The 20,480-nt window shown below is 36.2% G+C and overlaps 2 protein-coding genes across 3 annotated transcripts; both read left to right on the forward strand.

Moving 5' to 3' along the window:
* The first annotated feature begins 575 nt into the window (after positions 1-575).
* On the forward strand, positions 576-6,582 carry LOC127812234 (uncharacterized). 2 transcript variants are annotated; one of them, XR_008025844.1, is made up of 5 exons: positions 576-839; positions 1,340-1,535; positions 4,601-5,326; positions 5,709-6,148; positions 6,425-6,582. XR_008025844.1 is itself a non-coding variant. In XM_052352616.1 (5 exons), the coding sequence occupies exons 1-4, from the start codon at positions 685-687 to the stop codon at positions 5,898-5,900; spliced, it is 1,269 nt and encodes a 422-aa protein (XP_052208576.1). In that variant the 5' UTR covers positions 576-684; the 3' UTR covers position 5,901; positions 6,005-6,406. The 2 variants fall into 2 exon arrangements, 1 of the variants encoding a protein (XP_052208576.1); XM_052352616.1 differs by lacking the exon at positions 6,425-6,582 and having other exon boundaries at positions 5,709-5,901; positions 6,005-6,406.
* A 5,483-nt stretch (positions 6,583-12,065) lies between these two features.
* On the forward strand, positions 12,066-20,468 carry LOC127812235 (uncharacterized). The gene is made up of 7 exons (XM_052352617.1): positions 12,066-12,425; positions 12,562-13,159; positions 14,471-14,535; positions 14,611-14,733; positions 15,229-15,954; positions 19,235-19,451; positions 19,565-20,468. The coding sequence occupies exons 2-7, from the start codon at positions 12,865-12,867 to the stop codon at positions 20,023-20,025; spliced, it is 1,887 nt and encodes a 628-aa protein (XP_052208577.1). The 5' UTR covers positions 12,066-12,425; positions 12,562-12,864; the 3' UTR covers positions 20,026-20,468.
* The last annotated feature ends 12 nt before the right edge of the window (positions 20,469-20,480 follow it).

The following is a 20,480-nucleotide window of genomic DNA, read 5'->3' on the forward strand; positions in this document are numbered from 1 at the left end:
AAAAAAAGATGAGAAAAGAAAAAAAAAAAGGAAAGAAAGAGAAAAAAATAAAATTGATGGCAAAAAGATAACCATGGTTATTTTCTAGTTATGAGCCATACCCATGGGTAGATCCAATGGGAGGCTAGCACAGGCTCCAGCCTTAATCCAGTGCTCACCTATTTTTTTGATCTATTTTTTTTTAGTTTATCATTTTCAACTTTTGTTCTTTACTCATTTCACGCAGTTCACTCTTTACTTATTTTATGAATTTATTTATGACAATACAGATTAAAGAAATATGAGAGAAAGAGGTGAAAATAGTTTTAAATCATCAAGGATGAAATGGTTTTTTTAATTTTAAGATTGTAAGAGAATTTTTATTATTTTATAAATATTGGAGGTGTTTATATTTTTTACCAAAAACTAAGTGTAATTTACCAAAGTTATAAAGGAGAGGTGCGTGCGAGTGCGATGACCCAACCAGTGTTTTAAATTTTGTAATAATTGGATCCCGCCAACTTCAATTTTTAATTACAGGTTAATAATAATAATAATTAAAATTATACTAAAAAGGAAAAAGGAAGACAAAGACGTCCCTGCCCAAACGCATACCTGAAGTTTGAACATTGAATCCTGTTCTTCGTCGATTCTTCTTCGGACGCTAGGGTTTTGGTTTTGCATCGGATCGCTTGATTCGGAAAGATGAACGTGGGCGACCTCAACAAAGTTTGGGAAATCAAGCCCCTCAAGAAGGTCGGAGAAGACGAGGCCAGAAAGATCCTCGAGAGAGTCGCGAAACAGGTCCAGCCCATCATGCGCAAGCACAAATGGCGGGTCAAGCTCCTCTCTGAATTCTGGTAATTTTTTCTCTATTTGGTTGCCCAAAAACCGTGGGAAAATTTTGCAGGAACTTCAAGTTAATTATGTTTTATCTACATTTGTTGACGCTGATATCGGTTTATACGCAGCTACGTTTGGAACTAGGGTTTCTGAACGGGAAGGAAAAACGAGAAGAAAATGAAATGATATGTTCAGTTATATGCATTTAACATACACAGAAGTGCATGTATTTTTTCCTCTCCTTTTTCTTATCCGTCCGCAAATCCAATTCTCGAAAATGGCTTTAATGTGTGTAACTAAGGAATTAGAATAAATATGCACTCGCAGTAATCCATATTTTCCCGTATATGTTTCCCTTTATCAGTGCTACGTGTGCTGGCTGAGAAACTGTTGAAATAGCACTGGTTGCTTTTTGACAAATGGAGCTCCAATTTAGTTATGAGTTCACTTTTAATTTACTTGTCCTGATATTGGCTTATCATGGATGTGGAACTAAGGGATTGGAGTTGATATGCAGCCCGAAGAGTCCATCTCTTCTGGGGTTGAATGTAGGAGGTGGTTTGCAAGTAAAGCTTAGGCTTCGAAGACCAAACAGGGATTGGGATTTCTTCCCTTTTGATCAAATTCTCGATACTATGTTGCATGAACTCTGTCACAATGCTCATGGTCCTCACAATGCCAGTTTCTACAATCTCTGGGATGAAATCAGAAAGGTTAGTTTTTAAGTTACTTTTGCTAAGATTTGCAGAGCAATATATGATTGTTAAAATAATTCAACACAATAGTTTTTTACATTGATTTGGCACTAGCTAATATTGCAATCACATGGCGTGGTCTTCATGAGTTATATCATTCCTTGCACCACTTTAATCTAGATACTTCATCATAACAGGCTTTTGATTTTCCCTCTTTCTACCTTTAATGTGTAATCCCCAACAATTGCAATTATCTCTTTTATTTTACATGTTTCAAGAAACCTACATTGTTTTCATTGTGCTAATAATTTCAATCAAGTGTTTATCTTTTAGATTATTAAAATCCAAGATTGCTAATGGATGCTCTTAAATGTGCTCCTGCTTGGTTCTCTGTTAAATTCAGCTTGGGCAATTGCCTTTTTTTTTTTTTTTAATTGACAACATATTCATTCTTTGATAGATCATTTCTGCCTCCCTGGCCACTGCATGCCAAAAAAAGTGGCATGGTCCAAGTCACTGTGATATGAATGGTAAAGAAGAAGAAGAATGGGAGAGGATTTGAAGAAGAACACAGAGAATTGCAGGGGATGAAGAGAAGAAGAAATTTCATTTCATTTCTCATATAATGCTGCAAAATTGAATTACAAGGGTTTATATCCATTCAATCTCTGGTTTGAACCCCCTGCCTAATACAACCAACTAGAAACTAATTCTCTCCTACAATCAACAAACTCTACTATCAAACTGTTGCCACATGTCATGCGCAGATTAAGCTTCTTCAGTTCTTCTAACAACCTTCCCACTCAGCTTTCTAACAGTCTTCCAACTCAGCTCCATACCAACTCCACACTCCAGCTTATCTTCCAGCTCATTCTTAATCAATAACCATATCACATTGCAGCCATACATAAACAGTGTTAATGAGCAAAGCTTTTGATATGTCCTATTTACTCTCTATTTTACAGAAAATTATTTATTTTTTATTGATTTATGAACTGAGGAAGGACTTAAAGTAGACCCCCCAATCATGAGACGAGAATGAGGGAACAATGAGTGAAATAGTGAGACTTTTGAATGTATCTGAATGTTTTGTTGTACAGATATGATGTCTTGTTTTATAAAAACCTTTACCGAAGTCATAGTTTTCTCTGCTTGCATCTCAGATTCAAGGACCTCTCAGGGTTAGTACTCGGTAGCCTTCAGTAAAGGGGAAAAAAATACACTACTAGATTTTTACAACAGTTACATCTAATTCAATTCCAGCACTAGCTACATTTGAAGTTCAATTTCTGTAATATATGAATGTTCTCAACCATCTTGTTCTAGAGTATGGTTTTAGAGGATGTGGGAGTGATGGTTCTTGGAGGTGCTTGAGTAATTCTGCCTTGTTAGGGAGGTTGAGAATGAATAAGAGAAGAAAGAAGCCTGAGATGAAAAACAAAATGTGCAAGAGGCCCTCGCTCTCTCTCTACCTTTCTCTCTCTCTCTCTCTCTCTCTCTCTCACGCACACACACACACACACACACAAAATCTGAATCCCTGTCTGATACTTATGAGTCTAAATGTTGCATACAGTAGAGAATCTTGAGGAGTTTTGATTTCTCATGTAGGGTATTGCATGTGACTTTGAGTTAGCCTGGTTTGCATGCCATGTAAGCAAAAAGTTTAGTATTGTCTAAAATCCCTTGTATTGTATAAACTATTTTCTTCTGCCCAAGGTAAGATTTGAGCAACAATCATTTGGTTGCACTCAAGTCTTGGTTAATCTCTCTTTAGCAATTTATGTTTCTCCTCCTCCCCAATTTGTCTGGTCCAAGTCACTGCAGCTACATAAATTCATGCTTATGAGCTGGCTGTGGACATTTCCTGGTTACTCTAATCAACTAAATCATTCAGCTTTAACCAACAAAGGTCATATAGAAGATGAACTTTAGAAGATTAGTTTTAAGTAGGATTTGCATTTAATTTCCTAATTAGATGATATCTTATATCATATATAAGTACCTATAGAATGTATGAATTTTATAGGTTCTTGATTGAACTATGGAATGAGAATATTGGTTCTTTTTCCCTCCCAGGCACTATTTCTTGGTTTGTTTTCTGTTTTCCTTTTATTCTCTCTCTCTCTCTCTCTCTCTCTCTCTATCTCTCTCTCTCTCTGTGATGGTGCCTTTTATCCCTGTCTTCTTCTCTGCTTTATCCTTGGGCTAATATTGTCTGTATTCTTCTTTCTAATCTGTCTTTTCTTCTGTCCCTTCTGCATCTCTTTCTCTCTCTCTATGTATATCCTTTTCCATGTCAGAGAATGTCTTTCCATTTCTCTTGTTATCTTTTCCTTTTTCGTGCTTATATAATTAACATCACTGAAAACTACCTTCCACCATAGAGGTGAGTATGAGGAAGTAACACGCTGAATTCTGATAAGCTTATGGAGATCTGGTTACATATATATACTTTTTCTTTTAATAAGCTGTTTTTGTTTCTGTTTGATCTCATCTCAATTGTAGGATATCACAGAGTTAGTAGCTTTGAGGAAAAGGAAAAGAGTATTTTACTAGATTCTTGCAACAGTTAATCAAATTCAATTTCAGAGCTATATTTGAAGTCTAATTAACTATCTGCCACTGTATTGTCCAAAATGATCTCAACAACACACCAAGCCTTATTCCCACCATGTGGGGGTTGGCATTGGCCAAAATGAAGAGGCATCACAAAATATTCTTGCTGACCTTCTATTATGGATGTTAAAACATTTAAACTTTCTATTTACTATTTTCAATATCTTGTGTCTCTAGGTAGCTCTTCAATTGTTTGGTAAGGGGTTGGAGTGTGGCATAAATTGCCATTTATTACACATCTTTAGAAAATTCAATGTAACATAATGGTGTCAATTACAGTTGATGTTGGGATGCAGATTGCCTGAATATGAGCGGATGCATTTTTTGGCTCAACAGCTTGATTTCCTTTAACTTCTTTTGGGATAGCTCAATCAGAAATTTCTGATAGAGAAGATATGGCATTATTGCATTTTTTTCATTTTCATTTTTTTGTTTTGTTATATATGTATAACTGGCACACACAGGAGTGCGAGGACCTAATGACCAAGGGTATAACTGGCATTGGAGAGGGATTTGACCTTCCTGGGAGGCGATTGGGTGGCTTCTCCCACCAGCCTCCTCTTTCATCTCTTCGCCGAACAGCACTAGCTGCTGCAGAAAAGAGAGCACATTTGGGATCTTTACTGCCCTCTGGACCCAAACGACTAGGTGGTGATAGCTCAATCATGGTTGCACTTAGTCCAGTACAAGCTGCTGCAATGGCTGCGGAAAGAAGACTACAGGATGACATCTGGTGTGGATTGGAGTCTTGTGAAGCATATGAGGAAGGAGAAAATAATTTCGATATATTAGAGGATCCTGTATGTATGGGGCAAACTGCCATGAACTCAAGGTTTCACAATGGTTCTAATGCACAAACTTCAGATTCTGTATCTCGAAAAAGAAGTTATGAATCAACTATTGGTTCATTATCTCATTCCTCTACTGGCCATCTGGAATCTAGTTCAGTGAATTTAACTGGAGCTGCTTTAGGACCTGGGTCTATGCTTTCTTTGGAGTCTGTACCTCAGAAAATAATCCGTGAAACAGATGACAGTGGACTTTCTCACAGACCAAAGGGTCATCTAAAATCTGGTTTTGTTGATCTAACCAATGATGCTTCTCCTTCTGGATCGTCTAATAATGGCGCAACAGATAAAACAAAAGAATCGACAATGTGGGAGTGCATAACCTGCACCTTGTTGAATCCGGTAAGTGTCATGGAAAAAAGGTTTGTTTCTTCATTCTTTACCGAGCATGAAGTCTTCCATCATTTTATCGAGAAATAACTGCAGTTAACATCTTATGACTGCCTATGATGTTAATAGCAGTCAAGTTGTTGGTTCACTTAGTTTATTGTTCATCAATTATCAATAATGTTACTTGCTAACGTTATGACCAAAGAGAGTATAGTTTACTGTATTAGCTGGATTCTACAATGAAGATTGTGTACAATCTTTAAATACGGATTTTGTACTCAGGAATTGCCATTTTGATAGTATGTCAATCATGTTATTCAGTTACATCTTATGGCATGAGCTTTTTGAATTCTCTATTTTCCTGAACTCTGGCATTAATGGGCAATTGTTGCAGCCTCTGGCTCCCGTATGCAGGCTTTGTGGCACCCAAAAGGCAAAAGATGTCCAAAACAAGTACAAATTCTGGTCATGTAAGTTCTGTACTCTGGAAAACAGTGTGAAGCTGGAGAAATGCAAAGCCTGTGGGCAGTGGAGATATTCGAACGGTCCATCTGTGGCAACCTCTGCACCAAACGTTGGCACCTGAGGTACTGCTTCAATTCCCAAAACCTACCATTCTAGGGCTGTTGAAATTCCATATATATATATATATATACATATGAGGTAATGAACTATACGAGGCCCTTTCAGTGTCAATGCCCATTTCAGCAGAGCCTCAGATGCCTACTTTTTGAGTATTTCTGGACTGGCCGCTTGCTCATTTTGCTGATGTTGCGTTTTTTCCTTAGAGATTTGTGGTTGCTGTTTCATTGATCAGTGGCTTTGGATCCTCAGGTTATTACTAACTTTTGACTCCATAGAGAAAGCAGTTAGATTAATTTTTGAACCGCGAGTATGATTGCGGATGGTCCAACAAATATGTAATTATGATGCTAGAGAAAGAAGCAACTGATTGTTATATGGCATGAAATTGTGTTATGATAGCATTGAAATCTCCCTAGTTTTCGGGATGCATCTGTTTTTTTCCCTCTTTTTTTTTTTTTGTTATTGTTTCATCAGAACCGTACACGTGGCCCCCGAATTATGTTATATGGTTTCTTTCATTTTCAGATCAATCAGATGGATCTTCGGTTGACCTTCTCATCTTTATGGGCTAGCTTGAAGAACCTCTGGTAAAGCCATGAAGCATGTGATGTGACTATTTTATGACCTAGCCTTAACAAATTAATTATTCAAAATTCTGTCAAAATCTATCCTATTGACAAGAATTTTACTTTTTAAGTATGGTGTCAAAAAACTGTTTTCTAGTTTAAAGTACCCAAAGTTGAAAAGGAACGCCTTTGGCAAATTTATTGAGTTATTTTTGAGAAAAGATGTGTTACAATATTTTAGTTTCAAAAGCCATAACAATAGTTTTTAAGGATGCCTTTAGTGGTGATTGATAGATTTAAGATGAATTTTTTCATGTCTTTTGACATTAACATTTATAATTACTATTTTATATACAAAAAACAACAAAAATATATTTTTCCTTAGCAGTAAGAAGTGTTTATTTGACAGTTCATTGAAAGATGATAGCGTAAGGGTTGGGGTAGGTTAGACGCGTTACACTTCAAGTTGGATTTGTGTTAATGTTTGTTACCGATCAAAAAATGTTACCAAGGTCTGGTCAAATGATAGTATAGTGTGTGTGCATTGTATGATTGGACTCAAAGTTGTTAAAATTGAGATTTTAATTGAGATTAAAAATAAAAATTTATAAAATTAAATCGTAAATACGAATGGTAATATTCTAAGATTTTAGAGATAATTAAAAATATCTTTTAATGTATATAAATATATGTTTAGAATGATATAATTTTATAAAAAAATAATTAATATTGTTTAATAATATAATTATTATATTTTATAATCATATTTTTTATGAATAAAATACATGTATGTACTTATTTTAAAATAATTTTATTTATTAATTTTAAAAATAATAAATAATATAAAATTTCTAAATATTTAGTTTATCATTTGTCAATATTCATACATAATTAAAATTTTAAATATTAATTTATATATAATGTGAATTTCGAAGTTTACTGAGTTTATCACCGATTTTATAGTATTAAATCACAAGTTCACTCATATTTTATGAAAATTTGAGTTTATAAGTAAGCTGATTTGTTTAAAATTACATGACTCGAAAACTCGTAAGAGTTAATTCGTGATTTGAACAACAATAATTAAACTGGCATGACGTTTAAAATATTGATAATGTAAATAATTGAGGGAGAGAATGGAGAATGTAAAAAAATTTACAGAAATAATGAAATAACCAAATTATCCCAAAACACTCTCTCTCGCCTCACCTTTCCTCTGTCTCTCTCTCGCCTTGCCCTCGCCACTTGCTGACCGTCGCCACCCGCTGCACCTCGGTTGGTTTTGGGTGGTCGCCGGTTGTTGGAGATTGCAGCGGTGAGGGAACAAGGCGGCGAGGCTACAAGAGACAACGACGAGGCGAGGCGATGATGTTGTTGGTGCGAGAGGAGGCGAGGCGACGACAAGGTTGCAAGCGATGGCGACTGAACGAGGCTGGCAAGGAGAAAGAGAGAAAATGATGAACAAATCACTATTTATCGCACTTGTAAAAGGGGTGTGAATTCCTTCTGTACAAATAGCGTGATCCCTATAGCAAAGAGAATGGAGAGATGATTTATGTAGAGAGAGGAGAGAGAATTTTGGTTTTATTCAAAATTTTGCTAGTGTAAAAAAGGGAAGGTGTGAATGGAAAACACGTGAGAATGAAAAAAAAAATACTTGAAAAATAAAATTTATCTTCTTCTAAGAAAATGTTTTCCAACTTTTTGAGGAAAATGAGGTTACTTGAGCAAAAAAGTTGAAAATTATTTTTTATAAAAAATAATGTCAATCAAACACTTTAAAAATATGAATTTAGGTAAAAAAAATTATTTTTTATAAAAATAATGTAAATCAAACACAGCCTTACACTGTTGCTGTTATTGGATATACAAAGTGAGATATATGTAAAATTTAAAAGAAAGGGAAAGTGGAGGCAGGAATAAAGAATGAAGAAGGAAGGTAGGTGCCTCGTAAATATCATATATATATATATATATATATGGCCGTGGTGAGAAAATCCATGATGCATCATCCCAGTCAAATCAAGAATAGCTATATGTTAGTTGACTTGCATTGCTCATCTGCAACCGTTCCCTGCTGGGAGTGTACTCCTGATCTAAAAGGTGAAATCATTCATTTTAAGTACTTCTTGTGAAATCGTTCATTTTAAGTACTTCTTACATTCGGTTTGATAGAATGTGGGGGAAAGTTAATTATGGTAATTTAATCGGACACAGTGGTTAAACTCGGACTCATCGCGCACAAAGAGCCTCCTCTCACTTTGGAGAGAGGTACTCCCACACTGTCGCTTACGAAACTCGATCCTCGATCTTGGTCCAAGATTCACCATGGAAGGCACTTTGTACCCCCTTCTTGACCAACTGGGCTGCCCATGCGGGCTCTAAGAGGGGGACTCTTTAGTCACTAGCAGTGGGTGAGAGTGTAGAAAATTTTGGACACAATGGTCAAATCATGGTATGGTTTGGTTTGGTTTTACTTTTACTCATTTTCATAGTTACAATTAAATTGAATCGAGTCAATTTTTAAGTTAAAGCTCAAACTGGATTTAAGTTTAACTTATTAAAAGGTTGATGAGTGGGGTTGAACTCGAACTTAATATAAAAAAATGAGATTATGCAGTAGCGACACAGAAAGAAATGGTGATGTGTGGCGATGGTGAGTGGCAATAGAAAGGAAGGAAAATGTGTAGCAGTCGACGACAATAGTAAACGGTGCTTTAGAGTGACAGTGACAAATGGCAACAAGTGACAATAATGGTTAGAGATGGCAATGAGTTTTGATAACGTAGCATGGGTGTATGCAACAGCGATGACAAGCGAAGAAAATGCACCATAAGTGACAACAAAGTAATAAAAGACGATGTGTGATGGTGGTAGAAGACAACAATTGGGGGTGGTTCAACTTGAAGAAAGCTTGCGGCGGTGGCAAGTGTTTCTTTCCTCTTCAATCTTTAATCTTTTCACTTTTTAAGTTTTTAATTTAAATAACTATTTATATAGTGTTTGGCTAAACTTAATTTGTTAATTTGCTTTATTATATATACATATATTATATTATGTTAAAATGATTAAATTAAAAAATATATAAAATAATTTTAAACATATTTAATTTAATTATATTATTATAATAAATTAAAGTTTGATAACTTTATGTTAAATAATAATATTTATAAAATTATAAATAAATGTATTAATATATTTATAAACGAGATTGATCACGAATTATTCGTGAATTTTTAATCGAGTATGTTTATAAGTCTTTAATTGAATCTATTAGTATTTACAATTTTATAATCAAATATATTCACAAATTTTAATGAGTTAAGTTTTACTAAACTCAACATTCACTTATTTACAAATTGAGATTCAAAATTAGGATTGAGTTTGACTAGTTTACTTTAACGAATAAATTCAAATGAGTTTTTGTTGAGTCAAATATCGAGTCGTTCGTGAGCGGTTCAACTCATTTGTGACCCTCCTCATTTTCAATCATGTTAATATAAGATTTTTTTTGTAACCTAATTGAGGGTGAATTATTAAAATTAAGACATAATTCTTGCAATTTGTGATATATTATGCATTGAGAATATGATTTGAGTTTCATATTGTAGTAGGTTCACACCAAGTCTGTTATACAATAATCATAAGTAATTTTTATTGTATGAAATACATTTTGTTGTTCCTAATATTTGTTTTTAAACAAATGGGACAAGTTGTATGGATATTGTTTTAGTCTTTAGTGGAGCGTTGAAAAAAAAGATATTAGAGTGTATTTGATAATATGAAAAATTTATAAAAAATGTCACATAAGAGAAATTAAATTTTATATTTATTGTTTGACACATTATATTTTTTATAAAATTAAATTGTACGGTATAACTCTTGGCATATTTTTCATAAGAAAATTGATTTTAAGGGATGGTGATTTTTGTTTTTTATAAAAATTTAAAAATATTTTCTTTTCCAACTAAATACAATCAAATACACCGTTATTCCATTTGATAGCGTTAATGGAAAATGGAGTGAAATAATCAATTTTGACATATTAGAATGATAAAAGTTGAGAATAGAAATGGTTGAAAATAAAAAAATATTATTTATATAGTTAAAATAGTGTTTTTTTTTTTGTTTCAACGGAAGATTTGAGAGAATAATTCAGATTCAGCACACAGAAACCCTTTCATATGTAAAAATAAAAAATAAACCACTACTATTTTCAAAGCATTTATATTTTCTCGTTAATATAAAAGTTAACAAAGCAATACATAGCATCAGGGCCAGACTTTCCATGAGACCCATGAGGTGGATGGCTCAGGGCCTATGGAAATTTCACTACTTAGGGCCCATAAAGTGAAAACATCCTCATTTGTAAGGGCTCATTGCCCAGGCCAACCGCCTACCATCTTTCCATTTGCAAAGTTCACGATCATTCTCTCTCCATCTCTTTCGCTCGCTGCCCTAGCCTTATATTTCTCGCTCTATCGCACCTCGCCCTCATTGCTACTCTATCGCCGATCGCTAGCTACCTTTCTTTCCTCATGCTGATTCGTCGCCATTCGCCATCGACCTCGCCCTTACCCTGTCGTTCTCACTCTTGCTCTTTCACCTCTCGCTGCTCTATTAGCGGTCGCTTGTCTTTACCAGCTCACCTTGCCCTTGTGGCCGGTGGCTCACTACTCAGTCACTTGCCTTTATGGGTTGTAGTTGGTGGCTCGTTGTCTCTTGCTTCGTCGCTAGCTGTTGCTAGTGGCTCGTTGCCTCTTGATTGCCGATTGGCTCATTAGATTCAGTCTTTCAGATCTACTTCAACTTTTAGCAATTACATTTCGGGGGCCCATTTTTACATTTCACCTTAAAACCCCAAAAACTAAAGTACGACACTGCATAACATAATTACATGCCATAAAAGTTTTGGTTGTCTCGTACGTGGCATTAAGGAATGAAGCAAAAGAGTTATTGGCTATGAAAATATGATCATAAGAAAAAGAATTAAACAAAAAATTTGACTAAAAAAATTAAAGGTGGTGAGTATGATGATAACCAATATTACCCTTTTATTTGATTGGAAGATCTTATTCTTATGTAGTTGTTCAATAAAATGAAACTTCCAAATGGTTTGGAGTGTATAATAGGGTTTATTTTATTTTATATATATATTTAATAATACATATTTTATTTAAAAGTAATGTTACATAGTATAGTTATAATAATTATCAGTATATGTGACAGTCACGGAATAGTATTTGAGTAATATTATAATAAAATTTATTAAATATATTTTTATTTTTTTCAATCAAATACTATAACATAACTATCACATATATCAATAATAATTATCGTGATTGATACTTTGTAAGATTACTCTTTATTTAATTTAATTTACCATGATCTTTCACATTCAATGGGCAGTGGGTAAGGTTTTTGCAGTCAAATTCAATGAATAGTAGCTAAATTCTCATTACCTGTTAATGTTAAAAAAGTCAAAATACAGGGGCCTCTGCTGCAAATTTGATACTCTCCACCTTGCTGGGACCCAGTGCGTAAGCGTGCGAGTATTCGTATTCAAGATTTTCTCCTGTAAGGAGATGGTCCTCCTCGTGATAAATTTCCCACTTTTCCTACCGCTTGCCTACCCCCCTCTCTCTCCATCCTCCCTCTCTCTTCTTCCCAAGCAGCTGCATGGGATGTGAAGTTCCAATACCCTCCTACGACAAGGCGGCTGCAACTTTCACAATGTTTGTGGCTTCCCTGGGGTACCCATCTCTTCTTCTGTTCTCATCATCTTTCCTGTTCTTCTCTCTCTTCCTCTTCTCAGCCTCCCACAGCCCAAAACACAAGCAAAGTCTTCTCTTCTTGCCCCTTTGTTGAACCCTCCTTCACATCCCTGACCGGGTCTTTCGGCTAACTTAAGTTCCCAGGCTCAAGTTTCTGTTCTGGGGCCTCTCTTTTGTGTCCTTGAGGTAGACGGTTTCGTGCCCCACTCAATTTCTCGATCTTTTCTTTGAAAAATTCTCCAAAATTTCATCTTGAGTTGTTTTCTAGGGCTCCAAAGGCAGAATCCATTTTCTTTGACTGCTGTTTCTGATCTTCTAGCAGATCTGCAGGTTTTCTTGGGTTTTGCTCAGTTTTGCCAACTACCTTGTTCTTGATTTCTTGTTTCTGTGAGTTTGAGAAGGGAATTTTGAAGGTTTTAGGGTTAAGGAGATTAGGGTATTGAACCATCGGAAGGTAGTCATTTTGTTCGGTTGCATTTCGCCAAGATTACAGCTGTGTAGGTACTGAGTTAATTGGGTCAAAGCCCTGCTTTCTGTCACTTGGGGCAACTTCACAAATGCAATCAAGGGTTTCTTTTAGTGTCTTGATGTTTTGTTAATCCCACCTGGTCATTGCTACCCAACTATGGCTGCTAGGGCTCACTGTTTCGTCGAGTGGAAAGAGCAATTTGTTTCCAAGGAAAGGGGCAACCGTGTGGTTCACTATTTCCTGAAGGATATATCAGGGGAGTCCATTCTTGCTGTTGTGGGCACTGAAAGGAGTGTTAGGCACATGTTTTATGTTGTTTCTGAGGAATTCTTGAACACTGTTGGGGCGGAGAATTCAGTCCAAGCTGGGTTTAGATGGAGGTCAAGGAGAGAGGTTGTCAACTGGCTCACTTCTATGCTATCCAAACAGCATCTTCAGAGAGATCCATCCAGTATGTTCTGTATCTTTTCTCTATTTCTTGTTTCCCCAAAAGTGTTTGTGCGATGAAGATTTAGACAGACGCATAGTGTTTGTAATCTAGACCAGAACTTATGCTCGTTCTCTGTGTTGATTTTCACTTCTTCAGATTTGATATCTTTGTTGAGAAACACTTTCCAACAACCAGGCATTATTTTATATGGATCTGCTACTAAATACCTATCCTGCAAATTTGCAACTTATGTATTAGTTTCTCAAGAGTTCATAGATTTCTGTTCTTGATGAAAATTCTTAGTGTGTTATTGTGTTGCTTGAATAATTGATGGACCATCAGAATTTTCTCATGTTGTTTGTGGTTTATAATTTTCATATTAAAATATTCACCAACTGCAAAAACTTATCTTCCAATAGTAGTTAATTTTGCTGGCATCAGGCTGGTGTTGAGTGTGCAGTGTACTTCCATCTTGTTACCAGTAGCATGAAGGCACTTTTGAGAAGCTTTATAGCTAAATCCTAAATATTTTTGTTCCATTTAAGTGCTTTTATTTGGGGATGATCGGCCTTAATAATTTTGACCTTAAACAGATTTCAAATGGTTCCTCTAGATTTAGCAGCTTTGTTATTTATTTATTTATTGCTTAATTACCAGGTTCCTTGTTGGTGTTGAATTGGATTTTGTACTGGTTAAGTGTGACTGAAAGGACATCTTTAACACAAGCTTCTAAGGTCCTTACAAAAATTGTGGGTTGAATTGAAAGGCTTCTTGGATTTTGTACTGGTTAAGTGTAACTGCTTAGGTTATCTCTACTATGTGAATCTTAAATCAGAATGGACTTGCTCCATGTTGTGCTCTCTATATCTTTTTGTTTTTTTCTCCTTATCTGAATGGTGATCCAGACAATAATAGTGTATTAAAACTTCTTGTGATGTTCATATGATACCTTATGTCTGCAATTATGAAATGTTGCATAATATACAATCTCCAGATATAATTTTTTGTAGAATTCCAACAACCTAGTATGACCACACAACTATTTGAGTTTGGCACCAATGCATCATTGCTAGTAGTAATTGGAGCTTGTCCAGGCCTGTGCTGGCTTAGTTTTGAATGATTTTCTGTTTTACAGTTATTTAGTTGTGTCTTGAGCCCTGATTATTATTTAGGGCAGTGAGACTTGAATCTCAAGTGCCTGTCACTTTTTGGAGAGACTGTTGCACAAGTTTTGATAATTTTTGGTTGTTCTTGGATTATCCTGGTCTTGACATTGTTAATATGTCTCTCAAAACCTCTTTATGCTTCTTACCTTACAATTTATGATGACAGAATCACCAAAGAATGATCCAATGAGTGGAGTCACTGCTCAGTGGACAAACATGCCTGACTACAAGGTATATCTCTTTTGTTTTGTTATCTTCTCATACCTAATCATGTCTTTATATGTTAATTGACGCAATTCCTAACAGGGCCATCTTGCCAAGAACTTGAAAGGACACACTTCAGACATTGTGTGGTCAGGTGTTGCATGGAAATGCGGTAAACTACTCAACCATTATCCAGCATTTTGCAGGAATGGCATTAGAATAGCGGTGAGCATTGCCATTATTTTGAAGTTGTAGTAGCTTTTAGAAAATCAGTAAATGGAAAAGAGATAAAATATTATGCTGACATTCTGATCTGAAGAGAAAAGCACTTGTACTAGAGAACCTAGATTGGACTTAAAAGCTCTGGTAATAGTACTTAAAAGAGAAAGTTATTCCTGATGTCACATAACTCTGAAAGTTCATGTGGGTTATAGCTCAGCTAGTCCTTTGAATCATGTTAAACAAATATTGACTTTTAACACGCACATTTATTTTGTGAATGAGTTCTTAAGTGCTTCAAAAGTGACATGCACCTGTGTAAAGCTCTGAATTGAGGCATCAATATTGGCTTTGAATTTAAGGGGCTGTATCAAAATTTGTTATCACCTTGCGTTACTTGTCATTTGAAATGGAATCTACATTCTACATGTGTTTAATTTCTAAGATATTTATGGGCCCTTCAGATATATAGGTTTATTTTTTTCCCCATCTCATATTCAGGTGCAATCCTTTGTATTTGTCATGGCTGAAGAAGATAATCATTACCTTGCATATTTGGAAGACATGTATGAAGATAGGAAGGGACAAAAAAAGGTTAAAGTAAGGTGGTTTCACCATAATCAAGAAGTCCAGGGTGTTGTTTTCCTGCGAAATCCTCACCCCAAGGAAGTTTTCATCACACCTTATGCACAGGTCATTAGTGTTGAGTGTGTTGATGGTCCTGCTACAGTCTTGACTCGTGAACATTACCAAAAGTGTATAGAGGTTATTCCAAGTGCTCTTTTAGCAAGGATACATCTTTGCCACAGACAATTTAAAGGCAATCGTGTGAAGCCCTTCAAATTGAGTAAACTGCGTGGCTACTTTGATCAATCAATCTTCTCATGTTTGGATCGTGACTTCCTTGAAGCTGAGGACGGTAGTGCAGGGGACAGTGCAAAGGTTGGAGCTAAACGGACAAGAAGTTCTAAAGGGCGTCAGAAGTTAACATATAATCTATCAGACCAAAACTTGAAGTATGAATTCCTGAGTAGGAGCCGTAATCGTGCTGAATTCCAGCCTTGGTATACCCATCCTTTTAAGGTTAATGATAAGATAGAGTTGATGTGCCAAGATAGTGGTATCAGAGGCTGCTGGTTCAGGTGTGCAGTCTTGGATGTTTCTCGAAGACAGATTAAGGTGCAGTATGATGATTTGAAAGATGAAGATGGCTATGGCAAACTTGAGGTATGCTTATCCAACTGGAGCATTATTTCACTTGTTCTGTTGGTAGGAGCTTAGAATGAAAGACGATTAAAGGATAGTGAGTTTATTTTGAAATAGTCATAGCAAATAATTAATTGTGTTCTTCCAAATAAATAGGATTTTTTTCAAAGAATGGAATTAGATATCTTAGCGGCTTTGATCTTCTTCCCATTTTTCTTTTCCAAAATGGAATTTGATCTTAATTTTCTCTTTTCATTTTCTTGTTCAACAAATGTTACTCCTAAAAGTTGCATATGTTGGTTTATTATTTTCTACTGGAAGTTACATTAAGTACTTTGTAAGAACTCGTTAAGCGGTCTAGATTTCTTTCCTCAATAATTGGCTTTACTTCCTTTGATTTCAGTAGATATCTGGTTTGTAGTTTGAATTGTGTCCTTTCATCTTTGCTTAAAAATAGTGAATGAAAGAACTTGTTGCTATAGGAATTGGCCAAGATTGAGTTTATTTAGGTTTTGAACCTTTAAAAGTTTCATATCCTTGCAAAGGTTTGAATTGCTAATCATTCAATGAGCAGTTACAGATCATACAGTCAAAATTGAAAAGCGTGATTTGAAATTTTGGCTGCAATCAGTGTAGTCAAAAGGCAAGAAAGGCCCTTGCCTAAGTGCTTGGGTACACAAGGTACCTTGGAGTGCCTCACGTAGTGCCAGGTGAGACCCCTTTACTCAGGTAAGCACCTTTGATAATGCATCGAGCACCACAGGCACTTGCCGCCTAGGCTGGAACCAAGAAAAAACAGAAAAAAGCAAAATGAAAATGAAAGGTTATTGGCTCCAAAAATCAGAGAAGATTGGGTAAGGTCCAAAAAAAATCTAATAAGAAGAGGAAAAATGAAAAATCAAGTAGAGGGAAGCATGCTCAAGCAGTGTAGTCAAAAGGCAAGCACTTGGCTCGCCTAGGCACTTGGGCGACACAGGGCGCTGTGAAAGTGCCTCACCTACTGCTAGGTGAGGCTCCTACACTCAGGTGCCAGCTGGGCGAGTGCCTCTGCTGAGGCATTGAGTGCCACAAGCACTTAAAAGAATCAAATCTGAAAGAAAAATGAAGGCAACTGAAGAGTTACCTGCAGAGGGCTGAAGGTATGCAAAAGGTCTCTCCATGTAATAGGATTATAGGGTAATAATACCATAGATTTCAAGGAGGCAACTTCAAGAGCAGTTGCTGGAGGCCCGACCAAGCTGTCATGGGCCGGAAACCCTTGGCATGTATTGGCGTTTCTAATCCTTCCGGCGACTGCTCACCACTGGCAGGCTTGCGTGTGACAAGCGACACTCTGGTGGCCATCCCTCTGGAAACTAATTTCAGATTGGTTTCTTCATTCTTCTGCAGCTTTTTACTGTTTTACACCTTTGCAGTTTGGTCCTTCCTTCGATGGTGTTCTTCTGCAGATTTCTTTCGTTGAATCTTTTGTTTGGTTATTATTTTTATTTTAACTAACTGACTATTGTATTTTACATTGTTGTTTGAGTCTTTGAGATGGTGTTTAATATATTGGGGTTAGGGTTTACAGTTCTATTTTATTTTTCAAAAATTACTTTTCAGATTCAAAGGTCAAATTCACTGTATTTGCAGCTGTTGTTTGCTTGAAATTTTCATATTAATTAATATATATTTAGTTTATAATATAATTTAAATAGATATTTGCTAATTGATATAATATAATTTATATTTTGTGATTTAATAACTTTATCTTTTGTCTTTGTTAGCTTTTCTATAACTGTATGTATTTAAAATTGCTTTTTTTTTTTTTTTTTATAATGTTGCAGATTTTCCATAATTATAGTTTGATGTTTGAGATGGTGTATAATGCATTGGTGTTAAGGTTTTACAATTTTATTTTATTTTTCAAAAATTACTTTTCTGATTCAAAGTTCAAACTCACTGTATTTGCAGCTGTTGTATTTTACAATATTTTAGATGTTTTATTATTATATACATTATCTGATTGTCTTTTTCATATTAAATATATGTCTTTATTTTTTTCTTAATTTAGTGCCTTGCTTTGGTCAGACAAGCGCTTTTTTGGCACCTAGCGCCTTAGGTGATAGAATGTGGTGCCATTCACATCTAAGTACCCTGTACTCAAGCTTGTATCTCTGCTGCAATGTAAACTGATGCAAAGCACTGTAATTTTCTTTTGATGTCCCCTTGTTTCTTCCTTTTTGATAGCTGTAATGGACATAATCTTGCAGATTTGAGGGAGGTAAGTTTTGAGAGGAGTTGTCGGAAGTTGGTTGGAGCCATCACACAGTGGTAACCCTTAGCGCCTGGCCGACCCTTCTGGCGACTTATCTCCACCGACAGGCTTGCCTGTGACATGTGGCCCTCTGGTGGTCATTCCTCCTCCAATCTAACTTTTTAGTCTGGTCTACTATGGATCCAAGATTGTTCGCTCACTTGGCTGCTTTGATGCTTTCTGTTGCTGAAATAGCTATAGGTGTTGTGCGGAGGAGTTGCTGCTGCCTACTTGTGCTTTCTGTTGTCATTGTTATATATATTATATTGTTTATTTGTTTTCTTTGTTGAAACATTGTTTGTTTGTTATATAATACTAAATGTATTGCAGAACTTATATTACTTAAGCTTGATTGTTTGTATTTGAGGGTATTTTAGATGTTTTATTATTATATGCATTATCTGATTGTGTTTTTCACATTAAATATATTTTTTATTAATTTTCTTTCAAGTTTAGTGCCTCACTTTGCTTAGGTGAGTGCTTTTTTTGGAGCCTAGTGCCTTAAGGGTGCCTTTGACCCTTGGCTACCTTGGCTGCAATGGCACCTTGTTAACATGTTATACGGTCAATTTGAGATACTTTGGTGGTTTTGTATTGTCAAATGGCACACAACGCGGACAACCATACAAGTTCTTTTTTTTTTTTCCTGTTGGCTATGTATAAATAGGTAATTTGTGAATCAAACCATGTGACAAACTGTGGCCTGTAACTGTTGGAATTTCCGAGGGACATGATTTTTATGATAAAGTTTCAAGCTGCATGTCTTTCTGGTTATTATTATTTGAATTTTTCTTCTGTGAAGGGGCAATTGGGCCCCTTTGCTGGTATCACTGGTTCCTTTGTGCGTACTGGTCATCCTTCATTCCTTGTGCATGGACTAGTTCAGGGTAGGGTTCAATTCTTGTGCATGGACTAGTTCAGGGTAGGGTTCAATTGTGATTCCAAGTTCACCATGCACACTGGATGGGAAAAACAGCATGTTTGCTAATATTTATTCTATTTTAGGAATGGGTCCCTGCTTTCAGACTAGCCAGGCCTGACAAACTAGGAATGAGAAGACAAAGCCGCCCAACAATTAGACCTGCTCTTCATCATAATCGGATTGACCATGAGTTTGAGGTTGGATTTCCAGTGGATGCATGGTGGAGTGATGGCTGGTGGGAAGGGGTTGTAACTGGAACTGGCAGCAATGATGATGAAAGTTTGCAAGTTTACATTCCCAGTAAGCTATTTTGAAAGTTGAAAATTTTGACATTTTTATTTTCTTCACTGTAATTCTCACTCTTTTTTGTCCCCGTCCGTTTTCTAATATAGTGTTGTTTTCTGTGATGTCAGGTGAGAACTTACATCTGAATATGAACAAAGAGAACCTAAGAGTTTCAAGAGATTGGACAGGAGATCAGTGGGTTGATATCAAGCCAAATCCCGATATTCATTCAGCTTTGTCTTCGGTTATCGGCCCTGTTACTAAGCTTCCTGCATCCTCATTCACCATGACGCATCCCCCATCTCATGATTGTCCTATTTCAAGTCATGAAATTCCCCCCTCCACTAAGCTTGGCCTAGATGATTCGACACCTTCTAACGAACTTCCCTGTGATGCGCACCTGGAAAGGATACCGGTAGAAGGCCGAGACGATGACAGTAATCCTGCAAGTGGCGGCGCTGCAAAGGCGAACTCAGAGCACCCTGTGGAAATGTGTGGTGGTGGAGGGGGTGAAAGTTGGCGTAAGCTAGAGGAGTTTGAAACAGCTGACAGGAAATCTGAAACAGAGTTGTTGGAAGCTGTTGCATAATGTCTGACAGAAATTCAGTCCCACGAAACACGAGATTGCAGCGGGCAGTGATGTGACTGATTATGTAAATAAAGAAAGATGCTAGGACTTGACTTTGCACGTTTAGGTGTACAGCAGTGAGGCTAGAATTTTTTAGATGAGTTCTGTGTTTGACTGATTGTTTTAGAAATAGGTGATTCAGATGACCCTTCCTTCCAGTTAGAGACTATATCTCATCTCTAATGGCTCGGATCTTCTTCTTCTTCACTTCTTATACTCTTCTGTAACTTTCTAGCTATCAAATTCTTGCACTCTCCTATATTCCTATCAATTGTCTTCTCTTTTTGCTCTTATTCTGGCTGTTTCGCACTTCACACAATGAAGCCTCTGCAAGCATGTTTTTCTGGGATTATGCCATTGGACTCAGTTGCATCTGCTAATCATTGAACAGGCCAATTTTTACCTGATCTGTGCTT

Source organism: Diospyros lotus, chromosome 10 (genome assembly GCF_014633365.1).
Source record: "Diospyros lotus cultivar Yz01 chromosome 10, ASM1463336v1, whole genome shotgun sequence".
NCBI lineage: Eukaryota > Viridiplantae > Streptophyta > Magnoliopsida > Ericales > Ebenaceae > Diospyros > Diospyros lotus.